The sequence below is a fragment of the Macaca thibetana genome, chromosome 11 (assembly GCF_024542745.1).
Source record: "Macaca thibetana thibetana isolate TM-01 chromosome 11, ASM2454274v1, whole genome shotgun sequence".
Lineage (NCBI taxonomy): Eukaryota > Metazoa > Chordata > Mammalia > Primates > Cercopithecidae > Macaca > Macaca thibetana.
In genome coordinates this window covers 42,174,344-42,188,745 of record NC_065588.1, presented here as the reverse complement: position 1 = coordinate 42,188,745, position 14,402 = coordinate 42,174,344, and the positions used below count along the sequence as shown (strand labels likewise).

Sequence of the window (14,402 nt, the reverse complement as noted above, 5' to 3'; positions counted from 1 at the left end):
TTGTGAGCTTTGTGAAAATGTATTAAATGATCAAGGACCGTACACAATCTGCTCTACTTTTACTTGTGTAAGCATGTCTTGATAAAACCCAGAAAGGCAAAGATGACTTTTTGGTTTTTTTTTTTTTGAGACGGAGTCTCGCTCTGTCGCCCAAGCTGGAGTGCAGTGGCCGGATCTCAGCTCACTGCAAGCTCCGCCTCCCAGGTTCACGCCATTCGCCTGCCTCAGCCTCCCGAGTAGCTGGGACTACAGGCGCCCGCCACCTCGCCCGGCTAGGTTTTTTTTTGTATTTTTTTAGTAGAGATGGGGTTTCACCGTGTTAGCCAGGCTGGTCTCGATCTCCTGACCTCGTGATCCACCCGTCTCGGCCTCCCAAAGTGCTGGGATTACAGGCTTGAGCCACCGCGCCCGGCCAAAGATGACATTTTTTTATATAGGAATAATATATCTAGATTCCATTACTATCTTTGGTCTTTGACAGTATTGCTATTAGATTGTTAAAATTCTGTTTTATTTTTGTAACCATAAGTATTAATAATATCACCTTTTGGTACTCTCTTTGCAGTTTTCCCTCCTACTCTAATAGAAAATACACTTCATTTTAAATACTTTAAATAATGTAAACCCATTCTTATACAAATATTTAATAGTTTTATCGAAGAAACTCTTATAGTTGATGCACAGGAATTTTAAAAGGACAGGAAATAAAGCAGGATAATAATGTTGACTTACAATCATAGAATGATTTAAGGAGCTATTTTCTTAATAAAGAGCACCTACAACTCAATTTGAAAAAGAGTAGCAACTTAATAAAAGCCTAAGCAAAGAACTTGAATAGACAGCTTAAAGAAAAGGAACTTTGAATAGTCCTTAAAAATAGGAAAATATGCTCAACCTTACTCCTATAAAAGGAAATGTAAACTAAAAAACTCATTCATATTACGCTGTTAAGGATAAAGCAGCTCTGAATTACTAATGTGAATCAATCTTAAGTTTATATATTAAATATATACACATATATGCATATGCAGTGGATATCCACAAAAGGTTATGTGACTGAGGGAGGGGTGGAGGAGTACTTCATTTTCTTCATATCTTTTAAATATTTTTATTGCTGGCACAACTGCCTATTTAATGTAACTAGTTTGGGGGGTAAAATATTAAGTCATAGAATATTAAAATTTGTGAGGGACCTTTCGGAGCCGTTTGGAGTGGCCCAAGTTTATCATAACAGCCAGCTTTATATCACAGAACTGCTGCTGTCAGCCCAACTCGTCTTTCACTATATTAGTAATTCTCAACTGGGCAGCATATCTTAATGGGATTTTAATAACAGATTGTCTCGTTCATCATTGTATTCCAATTACCTAGCATACAGGAGGTATTCAGTAAATGTTTGAATGAAACAAATTTAAGGTATAAAATATTTTTTTTCTTTGGAAGATAGAGATGAAAACAATTTTTCTTTTTTATGGAAAATTTATAATTGTATTTATAATTTTGATCTAAAGAAACATTTGTAAAGATATAATTTGTTAATCACTTTTCAGACACTGGCTTCATGTCCTATTGACCGTAAACCTTTTCAGGCAGTGTTTAAATTCAGTGCATTGGAAGGTTATGTTAAGGTAAGTCTTTTTATTCTGCAACATGAATTATGTAAAAATTAATTGAAGCTGTTTGACTTTGATTTCCAGTTTGTGTATATTTGAAAATTGTTCAACTTAAGGTTTAATATGTTATTTTAATCCTCCTTAGCATGATAAATTTATACCTTTCAACTAGGATACTTAAATTCTGAACCTTTTACTCATTTGCCCCCTAAAGAGGGCATATCCATAATGATCACCTTGTAATATACCACAAAATGCATTAGATCTCTGATAATCTAAAGGACATTTCATACTAAGGCTTAATTATAAAATACTTAACATTTTAGAATATCTTGAATGTGAGGACTTCCCATATTTCAAACAATTTAATTGGATAGCACTTTGAATACATGTTTTCCACTGGAAAAAAGTTTGAAATAAGACCAACTCCCACAAAACCTTAAGTCCAAAGTACCTGAAAACTGTGTTTTCCTGAAAAACGTAATTTTGAAATTAGCCAGTAAAATTAAATTCTGCTTGCCTCCTTAATGTTACTATTGTGAGCCATGATTATGATGATTTATATTTAAGTTCATTTTTTGCTTACCTGAAAAAAAGCAAAAAAACATGTCTGAGGTGAGTAAGAGAAGAAAAAAGGAGAAGAGTTAAGTATATGAGAAAGATTTCTTGATGTATCACTACCAAGTCATGAATGAAAAATAGCTAAAAGTGAGAGTACTCAATATCAACGTAAGTGATGCCATTAATAGGAGAAACAAACCGTTTTTAGGTAGCACTGTTAGTCTCTGTCCACTTGGTTACTGTCTATGTAAGTAGAAAAGGAGATGGAAGCAACGTACAACTATTATTTGTCTTAGTGTAGTTCTTATAATTTGTTTTGATATAGTTTTACCAGATGAATCTTGAAGCAAGGTACAAACAGGACTGCAATTCAAATAAAATGGTTTGCTTATTGTAATTGTGTAACTTTGCTATCAATGCAAATTAGTTTATATCTCGGAAAAAAGATAAAACATTATAGAAGTGTAATATAGTAAGTGTGGCTTTTCCTGAAGACATATTCTCCATTTTTCCAAACCCTATGTATGTGTGTGTGTGTATAATTACGTTGCAAAAGATACATTAGTGTGAACTAGATTCCAAATATATTTTTCTACGAAATTATGTTTTCTTGCTTAGAATAAAATTTTATTTGATAGAGTTTATATTTTACTTAAAAGTTTGGTACAGTGCTAATTTAATTTTGTTCAACTTAAAAGGTATTTCTTGGCACATGAGATATCTTCCACATTCTTTTAAATGCCTTCCCTAGACCTTTACTTCTTTCAAATCTTCACTTCATTATCTTTTTCCCTTTGCAACTGAACTTCTTGAATGAGACAACTCCCTCCTCTCAATTCTTACTCACTTTTCAGTTCCCATAGAACATTTACCTCTATTATCTTATTTTACAAACACTACCCTCACCAAGGTCCAGACTCAGACTTCCACATTCCATGGTTTGTTTTCTGCGTATAGTGCTGCTGACTACCCTTTACTTCCTCGGCTTCTAAAACATCCTTCTCTTGTGGTTATGTATATATGTATGTATGTATGAATGATTGTTTTACTTCTCCATCCTTTCACAATCTTCTTTGTCATATCTTTACGCTCCTGTTCCTTTTCTTAATCATTAGAGCTCATAGGATCTTCATTTAAATTCTCTCAGTATGCTTTCTTTCTAAGTCTTCTCAGCTATTATACTTCAGTAGCTTTAAGTACTACCTATATTTGGATGCTTCTACAATTCTGTCACTATCCTAGACTTCTTTACTGAGAGCCAGACCTATATTTACAGCCACTTGTGCGTCTCCTTCTGGAATACCAAGAAAATCTGACATTAACAAACTCCAAATTAATCACATTCCCTACCCCTTTCCCCAGCCCCAATTGTTAATGGAATCACAACCCCAGTCACCAAGATCAGAAATATCTGGGACTTTTCCAGTTTTCGCTCCCTCATCTGTTTTTTTCTGCTCAATGTCTTCAATATGTTTCTTCTTTATCCCTCCATTGTTCCCTCTTTGTAGACCCCTATTCTGTCATCTAACTAGTGCTGTCCAATAGAAGTATACTATAAACCACTAAATAACTAAACTTTTAAGTAGGCATCCTAAAAAAATAAAAAAAAACAAATGAAATAAATTGAGTGATATATTTTATTTTTTATCTAATGTATTAGCCCAACATGTAATATTTTAAAATTATTGTTATTGAGAGATTTTACATTCTTTTAAAAAATTATACTAAGTCTTTGAAATCTTGTGTCTATTTTATACTTGCAGCACATTCCAATTTAGACGAGCCACATTTCAAGCACTGAGTAGCCATATGTGGCTATTGACTGTTGTCTTGCACAGCATAGATCTAGTCTATCTTAAGAGCTTTCTTTTTGATTTCCTGGTTTTTATAGTCTCTCCTTAATTGGTTGATTCTCCATATCACACCAAAGTTATTTTCCTAAAAACAAATTTGATCATCGCATTTACTTTCTTTAAAAAGTCCACTCTGATGCCTGTAGAATTATTTTCTTATTCAAGAACCTTTACAGTTGAGTCCTAACACATTTCACCAATTTCATATCTAGCTACTCTCTTTTTGCCTGTCTACATTGGCTTCTCACTATTCCTTACAACTCTGTTCTTTCCTCCATCTAGAATATTTTTTCTTAGACCAATTCCTAACTATCCTTTAAGACGAACTCATAAATCATTTACTCATTAAAGTCTTCTGTGACATCCTCAGTTAACTTCTGAGTCCTATATGTATATACAAATCTGTGTTCATATCTCTGTTATAAGCACTTGATCTGTTTATTCTTAGCTCTCACTATTTTGTTTCCCCAGAGCTAAGCACACTCGCTAAGCTTATGGTTTAGCATGCTTGAATGAATAAGCATATGTATTTGGACTACACTTTTTAATCAGACAATTTTGTTCCTGTAATTTTAATCATTTCAAGGAAGAATTAAAAAGTTATTTCTAATGCTAGATTGTTGCTCTAAATTAAGTTTGCTTTTCTCATAGGTTCAAGTAAAAAAACAGCTGAGAGAAACAAAAAACAGGAAAAATGAAAACTCATTTGAGAAACAGTTCTCCTGTCATGAAAATTCTAAAAGCTGTATAAGGTTAGTGATTAACTTTAGAAGTGGAATGCAAACGAGTGGAACTGAAGTTAACTAGTACCAAAAGGGTATTTAAAAAAAATGAAGTGGGGTTTAAATGTGTTTAATCATTTATTCAAAAGCACACCCTTGATAATTTAAGGAGGGACTAGCTGAAATCTGAGAATCTAATTTGAGCTATACTTGGTTTTTGGTGAATAACTGGTTCTGGCCGGGCATAGTGGCTCACTCCTGTAATCCCAGTGCTTTGGGAGGCTAAGGTGAGAGGATCACATGAGACCAGGAGTTTGGTACCAGCCTGGGGAACATAGTGAGGACCGTTCTCTCCTCCTCTGTCTCTACTAAAAAATAACACAAAATAAAAATAATTAAAAGAATTTGTTCTTTTAGGTTTATTTCTGAATCTGTTTTAGACCAAACCTTTTGTAAAATAAAATGTTCAGCAATGTCAAATTTGTGAATGCTGGCCAGGTGTGGTGGCTCACACCTGTAAGGCCAGCACTTTGGGAGGCTGAAGTGGGAGGATCACTTGAGCTCAGGAGTTCAAGACCAGCCTAGGCAACATAATGAGACCCTGTCTCTACTAAAAATTTACAGATTAGCTGGCCATGGTGACACATGACTGCAGTCCCAGCTACTCAGGAAATTGAGGCAGGGGGATATCTTGAACCCAAGAATCTGAGGCTGCAGTGAGCTATGATCACACCAGTACACTCCAGCCTGAGCAACAGAGCAAGACTCTGTCTCAACAACAAACCAAAATTCTGAATGCTTACCCTCATTGTTGTACTTAATCACATACCAATATTAAACACCTAATAGATAAGCATTGGTGCTCATACCACACTGTAAATAGCACTGACCAAGTTATTTTTTATTTTTTATTTTTTTTGAGACGGAGTCTCGCTCTGTCGCCCAGACTGGAGTGCAGTGGCACTATCTCGGCTCACTGCAAACTCCGCCTCCCGGGTTTACGCCATTCTCCTGCCTCAGCCTCCCGAGTAGCTGGGACTACAGGCGCCCGCCACCTCGCCCGGCTAATTTTTTTGTATTTTTAGTAAAGACGGGGTTTCATTGTGTTAGCCAGGATGGTCTCGATCTCCTGACCTCGTGATCCGCCCGTCTCGGCCTCCCAAAGTGCTGGGATTACAGGCTTGAGCCACCGCGCCCGGCCGACAGCACTGACCAAGTTATTTATGGACAAAAAGTAGAGACTACCTAATGGTATAGCACAACATTCTTCATCAATTATAATTTAAACTGCTTATTAACCTTCACATATTGCTTTCCTGTGTTGCAGCAGGCACTTGCTATCTGCTATAACAAGTGTTTATGTTAAAACATTTGTGTATATATATGTTTTTTTTTTTCTGGCTGCTATTAAAACCATTGCCTGTTTTAACATAAATGCCCAGAAATGCAGTGTTGAGTACTTGAGTTTAATAGGTGTTTAACACATTTTTGAACTAAATTGAATATGAGTAGTACACTGGAAATTAATGCTTAAAATAACTTGTTCTAATACATTTGAAACATAAGCTCATTTTGATCTGAAATGTGTTTAGAGCTGTCCAAAAGTTGAATTTTTAAGTCAACATGTTGTCACACTCATAATTAAATATATGATTCATTAGTACTTTTCATCAGAATACTAATTTCTTAAAAGAGTAAGTTTATTTAGTTCCCAAAACAGTTGGCAATAGTCACTGAGGTTTATTGAACCTATGACTAATTTATAACATTGTAGCTCCTTAGATGTTAACTTTTGGGTAGTTATGGTATTCTTTAAGAATATGAAGAATGATTCAGATCCCTTCTGCTAGAAGAATACACATTTACAGACGTAAAACTTTGTATATGATTTCAGGGTATTCACGGAATACCCACTCCAAGAGTTTACCCATGAGCCCCAAAGTTAGTAACTGCATTAGACCAAATTTTATAATTATTTCTGCAAAATACTTATCAGCTTTGGTTCTTGTATTAGTACACTTTTCCCAGGCGTAGTGAAGAAATGCCTTTTGGTAGAAATACTTTAATTCTTGGTACAACTCATATCACTGGCTGTGACAATATCATAGATGTGCATTTTTTTTTGTTTGTTTGCTCCCTCAAAATTACCCAATTCTCTTGGCTCTTACCAAGAGTGTAGTGGTCATCACAAAATGACCTATAAGGCTCACAGTTCTTATTTTAGTCTAACATAGCAAAAGTCGTCCCCATATTTAACTGCTTTTTCTCAGAGATTCGTCGTAAGGAAATAACAGCTGCAACATTAATAATTTGCCTTTGCCCACCAAGGCTTAGCTTAACAATTTTTCCCAAGGTGGAAAATCTCTGTCAGCTGTTGGATATTTACATTATACTCTTTTGGAGTCTTGGATGTTTTTAGTAGTCCTGTCATTCAGTCTTCTGTTTACTGGATGCTTGGTCTTCCAACATGCAGACAAACTCCATTCAATTTTCCTCTCCCTTCCAAAGCAATAAAACCCTGGGACCTCTCTCTTTCTGATACTTTTTACCAGTTCCAAAGAAGGCACTACAGTGGTATTTTGTTTCTTGGTAGTGAACCTCCATTTTAAGTCATTGTAGAGAATGGTAACTAAGTGAGGAGTGGAACTAATTATGCTTTCTTTGCTAAAATTTCCTAATGGTCTTTTTAAAAAATGTAATATCTGCTTACCTCTACTCTGCATGGCTCAGTAGCCAGTCAGTCATGATCAGCCAATAAGATTATTGTTTAAAGACTGAGATGAGGCTAGACGTGGTGGCTCATGCATGTAATCCCAGCACTTTGGGAGGCTGAGGCAGGAGAATCGCTTGAAATGAGGGATTTGAGACCAGCCTGGGCAACGTAGTGAGACCTCATGTCTAGTTAAAAAAAAATAATAATAAATAAAAAATATACTAGCAAGGCATGGTAGCTTACACCTGTAAGCCCAGCACTTAGGGAAGCCAAGGCGGGAGGATCACTTGAGCCCAGGAGTTCAAGAATAGCCTCAGGAACAAAGGGAAACTCTCTGCAAAAATAGAAAAAATTAACTTGACAAGGTGGTGCATGCCTGTAGTCCCAGCTACTCAGGAGGCTGAGCTGGGAGGATTGCTTCCGCCCAGGAGGTCAAGAGTGCAGTGAGCCGTGATTGCACCACACCAGTCCAGCCTGGGTGTCAGCAAAATCTGGTCTCTAAAAAAAAAAGACTGAGATAATACAACTCAATAGTTATTGAAACCTAACTTGACATTCTAATATCTCATGGGAGTCTGTGAGAATATCCTTAAACCATTTACCAGATTTCAGCATAATTACTAAAATCAGTGCATAATAGATTTCGTTTTGATGGAGGAGAATGAGTTGAAAATAAGTGGGCAAAATGACAGTTTTTTTTCTTAATTCTTTCCTGTCTTTATTAATGTTTACAGAAGAAAAGCCATCATAAGAGAAGATCTATTAAGTGCAAAAGTTTGTGATTTGAAGTTGATACATAGTAAGTGACTTTTTGCCTGTGTATTCTACCTTTTTTGTTGTTTTTTAATTTAATGGTTGTGCCAGAGTTCTCATCAGTAACACCTTGGGCTGGAAAATAGTCCTCAGAGGTCTGTACATTGTGTTAAATCCTACATAAATTTTGTTTTCATGGAGCTATTTATACTGTTTTCTGCCCTTTTTTTTCTTCTTGCTCCTCTTAAAAGGTAGGGGTGTGTGTGTGTGTGTGTGTGTGTGTGTGTGTGTGTGTGTTGGGAGAAAAGAGTGTTTCACAATTTTTTGGTGTTGACCAGCTCATATTGTGGCCTTATTCCACCCATTAGTGCAGAAGTCCGTAGGGGAGATGAGATTAAATACCTTGTGGGCCAGTAACTGTAAGCAGTAGCAAAGGAAGACTGTGACAGCAAGAAAGTAATTCACAGTTCCCAAAGGAAATTGTAGTTTGGCCTCTAGCCTTACTTCTAATTTGAAACTTAAAAATAAAGCATCTCTAACATGTTTATCTACATGAGCAGTTAAATATTCCTGTCTTCTGTTTTTGTCTGGTACATGATTTTCTAATATACCGGAAGGCTTTGCACCAGAGCCTGCATAAAAATGACAACATTCATAGTTCTTTGTGACTCCTCCTTGGGGATTCAGGCTGTTTATTCTGTCCCAGAGAACATCTAACTATGGTCTGTTTGTAAGCAAGGAGGTGGGCATTTATTTTCCAGACTAAGTCACAGTGAATTTCCGCTTACAGCTAGAACTAGTGAATTAGTGAGCTGTGAAAGAATTAATTGTTTTAAAAAGTGAATAACTTCATTTTTTATGCATTATGAATACCAGGTTTTATTGGTTTTTTGTTGGTTTTGTTTTTGATTAGAATTAATATGATCCCTCAGGTTAGATTTATAGATTAACAAACGTTCTACCTTTGAAATTTTACTATTAAAGTGAAATTGAAACGAAAGTTGTTTTGATCTCTGGACTTTTGTGGTTGAAAAGGCATTTTTCTTTTGTCAGCTTTAGATATGAAAACAGTCTTTGCTTTTCTATGTCATTGTTGTAGATTAGCATTCTTTTTTTTATGAATAGCATTCGCTTGCCAGTTCTAAGACCCAAAATAAAATTTGCTGCAGAGGAAGATTAAATGATGTTACAGATTTTCTCTAGATAATTTGGCCCACTAAATTATGCTAGTCTTAGTTTTAAGACCACTGCCCACTGTAATTTTCTTAAAGTGTGTATCTCTTGCCTGGGCTCATTTTTAGAAGGTGAAATATAGGAAAATCTTAAATTCCATATGCTTCAACATAGTAAAGGTCATTTATAAGCATCTATGATTAATTCTGATTTGAGATTTTGTTTTACTGTTTAGAATGTGGAATATTAGATTGGATAGCTATTTTAAAATGATAGTGAGGAAAAAAACCATTTCTGCCAGAAGGTTAACATTGTCTAAGGCCTGTAACTCAATGCTGTATCTACTTAAGATGCCTGTAGTCATTTGTTTGGTTTAGGATAGGCAGAAATACTGATTATACTTTGAGTGGATAATACAAGAGTGCTGATGCTGAGGTAATTATGAGCAAATGTCTTCACTGACCAACCTGGACTGATTTGAAGGGAACTGGGTATAGTAGTTACCCCTTGTCCATGGGTGGTATGTTCCAAGTTGATGCCTGAAACTACAGATAGTACCTAACTCTGTGTATATTATGTTTTTTCCTATATGTACATTCCCATGATAAAGTTTTATTTATAAATTAGGTGGTGGAAAGATTAACAATAATGAATAATAATGTAGAACAATTATAACAATATACTGTAATAAAAGGTGAATGTGGGCTGTCTCTCAAAATATCTTACTGTACTTACTCTTCTTGTGATGAAGGTAGAGTGACACAAGATTTCATCATGTTATTCAGGATGGTGTACAATTTAAAACTTAGAAATTGTTTATATCTGGAATTTTCCATTTAATATTTTTGGGCTGCAGTTGACCACAGGTAACTGAAACTGCAGAAAGAGAAACCGTGAATAAGGGGGGACCACTGTACTCATTGATTATCCAATTAGTTATTAATACTTTTGCTATGATGTTACTTTTTACTGGGTAAATTTGATAAGTCTAACATGGTCAGTTTTTCTTCCTGTATTGAAATAGATTATTTATTGGATGAAGTAGCTTATATTTAGGTATTACATTTGATGAAAATTGTTCAGGTTTAAATTCTAGATTCATATTCAGTACATACTCAGTATTGGATGTTCATACTCGGAGAAGCAAAAGGGAATTGAGATCACTCATACATTCAACAAATACCTAACTGTACTGAGCACAGTGACTCTTAGGGGTATAGTAGTGAACAAAAACAACAGAGTGCTTGCCAATGAGATCTCATAGACAAACAAAAATATAAATATATATAAAACAGGTGGTAATAAATGCTTTAAAGAGAATAAAGCTGGGTAAAAGGTTAAAGGTGATGACATTGTGGAGATGACCGTTTATTTAAAGTGTTAGGGAAACCCTCTTGAATAAAGATATATTTGAGCAGTGACCTTCAAGAAGTAAGAATTTAAGCCATGAAGATATCTCAGGGAAGATTGTTTGGGGAAAGGGAACAGCAAGTGTAAAAGCCTGAGACAGGAATATTCTTGGAATGTCTCCAAAGAATAGCAAGGAGGTTATTGTGGCTAGAATGACTGAATTAGGTCGATGGAGGAGAAACAGTAAAACATAAGGGGAGATCATTTAGGGCCAGTGTGAGCTAGGGAGTGTTTTCAGGAGTAATATGATCTGGTACATTTTTAAAGGATTACTCTGGCTGTGAAGGCCACAAATTATAGTGGCTTGGGCCAGGAAGATATTAGTGGATGAGAAGTGGTTCAATTCTGTATGTACCATTGATCTTTGAACAACACAAGAGTTAGGTCAAAAATCAGTGTATAACTTTTGACTCCTTCAGAACTTGACTAATAGCCTACTGTTGACTGGAAACCTTACAGATAAAACATAAACTGTTGATAAACACATTTTATATGTTACATGTATAATATACAGTATTCTTACAATAAAGTAAGCTAGTGAAAGAATGTTTTTAAGAAATCATAAGGAGGAGAAAATATATTTACTGTTCATTGAGCGGAAGTGGATCATCATAAAGGTCTTTATCCTTGTTGTCTTCACATTGAGTGGGCCAAGGAAGAGAAGGGGTTGATCTTGCTGTCTTGGATGGCAATGGCAGAAAAGGTGGAAGGGGAGGCAGAAGAGGCAAGCACACTCAGTGTAACTTTTACTGAAAAACATTCATGAATAAGCAGACCATTGGAGTTCAAACACATGTTGTTCGAGGGTCAACTACATCGTACTTGAAAGATGAAGCTAACAGGATTCATTGATGGATTGGATATAGGCTACAAGAAAGAAGGAAGTCAGGGTTGACTTACAAGGTCTTGACCTAAGGAACTGGTAAAATAGGAGTTGCCAGCTACTGAGATGGGGAAGGCTGGTGGGAGAACATCTGGGAGGGTATAATGAAGAATTATCTTTTGGAAGTAGAATGGTGGTGATTTATAGGGAGATGTTTGTCAAGGGATTCAGAGGTTCAGTTATGCAAGATGAATAAATTCTGGATATTTAATGTATAGATGTACAGCAATGTGGATATAATTAACAGTGGTGTATTGTACACTTGAAATTTGCCGACCCAGTAGATCTTGTGTTCTCACTACAAGAAAAAGGGAGAATGGTAACTGTGAGGGGATGCATATGTTTAGTTTTTGTGATTATTTTCACAATGTGTACATACATCAGAACATTAAGTAGTATACCTTAAATATATACAATTTTTGTCAATTGTACCTCAGTAAAGATGAGGGGCAAATTCGTTTTTCGATAAGTAAGGTGTCTACGACCATAGAGATGCTCTGAAGAAATTGGATGTTTACATTTCATGTACAAATAAGATCTATTCATCTTCATGTTATTTTAATGAACAGTTTTTGTTGATATATATGTTTATTTATGCTTGACTCCTCAGTTAAATTGATGGTTTCTTCCAGTTGTCATTTCTTTTCTCACTCTTGAGTTCAGGCAGAATGTTTAAGATTATGATGATCAGAAATAAGACTGAGGCAACATGGTGAAACTCACCTCTACAAAAAATACAAAAATTAGCCAAGTGTGGTGATACACACCTGTAGTCCCAGCTACTTGGGAGGCTGAGGTGGGAGGACCACCTGAGCCTGGGGAAGTTGAGGCTTCAGGTGAGTCATGATTATGCCACCGCACTCCGGTGTGGGTGCCAGAGTAAGACCCTTTCTCAAAAAAATAAATAAATAAAAGGAAATGAGACTGAAAAGGAAGATTGCTATGCAGGTAGACACAAAAGTTTTTTTTCATTGAGATACAATGCGGTGAAACTGTTGTAGAAAAACTAACCTGGTTAAAGTATTCCAAAAGGATGGGAAGCCAAGTATCTGTTAGAAAGTTTCTAAAGATGTCAAAAGAGGAGGTTAATAAACTAACTCTGTCTTCTGAGATTGCGTATTAACAGCATTTTGTAAAGTCTTTTTTAAAAGGCTAAATGTCTTGTGCAAGATCACATTGCTAATAATTGGAGCCACCAGAATTTGATCCAGTCTTCTGACTCCATATCCAATGCCACTTTCTACTACAAAATAATACTAAAGCATGATATTGTTAGTGTTACCGACCTTAATTAAGCCTCTCACTTTATGGTTGTCTGCAACCTTTGTAACTTAAATTATTGGCATTCTGATGGATCTTGTTTGGATGTACTTTCAAGCTCAAAAATAATTTTTAATGTAAAATTAGCTCTCTTTGATTTTGATAACAGAATGTCTGCTTGCCACTTATCAGTTAACTGTAATTTTTTGTTCCTTCAGGCTAAAGGTCATAAATCATAGCTGTAAGATTAGAACTTTTAAGAGTTTTCACCTTTAATTTGGACATTTTTTTTGTTTCAAATATTTCCTTTAATTTTCACATTTCTTATAAGGTTTCTTAGACAGTATTTATTAACAAATGGACTAATTAGAAGACCAAGAGAACCTGTAAGTGTAACTTGGAATTATTGCAAAGTTTAGGGGCAGAAATGAGCCTGTCATGCAACAGAAAAGACAGCTTGTATCCTTAAATGTTGACATTTGATGACTAAGCAAGGAACCAAGAGACAAAGTCAAGGTGAAGGTAGAGTTAGTGAGGGATTGTGCAAATTGAATACATCTTTGTTTGCCCAGTTACACTGAACAGAAACCATGATATAGCCTAAGGATAATTTAAATTTCTTTTAATAAAAGAACTACTTGAGAAACTATTGTCTGTCTCTTTATCTAGGATTGATTGGTTAGATTTTAGAAGCAACTCTGCTTAGCCTAGCTTCTTTTTTTTGGTTTCTTATTTATTTACATATATTTTTTGAGATGGAGTTTTGGTCTTGTTGCCCAGGCTGGAGTGCAATGGCACGATCTTGGCTCACTGCAACCTCTGCCCCTGAGTTCAGACAATTCTTCTGTCTCAGCCTCCCAAGTAGCTTGGATTACAGGCATGCACCACCATGCCCAGCTACTTTTGTATTTTTAGTAGAGATGGGGTTTCACCATGTTGGTCAGGCTAGTCTAACTCCTGACCTCCGATGATCTGCTGGTCTCGGCCTCCAAAAGTGCTCAGATTACAGGTGTGAGCCACTGCACCTGGCCAAACTTCTTTAATTTCTTCAAGTTTTGTGAAGCAGGATGGGACTGTTCTTTAAACATAGGTGTGTGACTTTCTATCTGAAGTCATTTTTTATACAGTAATCAAACTAATGAGTAGAGCTTATGAAGTTGTAAATTCTTATATCTTGATTAGAAATTATTATAGCCTATAAATATAGTATATTAGTTAAAACTTCAGCAGGTCTAATAGATGGTTTTACTGGAAGTCAAGCCCCTTGAGTTTTGTACAGTTTTTTTACCATTAAAACACCTGTGACTTTAGTAAAATTATATAAACTGTCTAGTTTTCTCATATAATGAAGATGATGTTGCCACACTAGAGGTATTGCGAAAGGTTAGACAGCAAACCTATTAGCAAATTTGTTGAGGAAATACCACTTTCTTCTGTCATACTAGGTAACTGAATTACACC

The 14,402-nt window shown here is 35.6% G+C and overlaps 1 protein-coding gene across 2 annotated transcripts in view; it reads left to right on the top strand.

The window, feature by feature from the left end:
- SCAF11 (SR-related CTD associated factor 11) overlaps window positions 1–14,402 on the top strand; it is a 77,169-nt gene that overhangs the window by 42,774 nt on the left and 19,993 nt on the right. For both annotated transcript variants that reach the window (XM_050746853.1, XM_050746851.1), the window contains exons 4-6: window positions 1,551–1,628; window positions 4,679–4,779; window positions 8,197–8,261. In XM_050746853.1, the coding sequence (XP_050602810.1) occupies window positions 1,551–1,628; window positions 4,679–4,779; window positions 8,197–8,261 (244 nt within the window). The remainder of the gene's footprint in view (window positions 1–1,550; window positions 1,629–4,678; window positions 4,780–8,196; window positions 8,262–14,402) is intronic.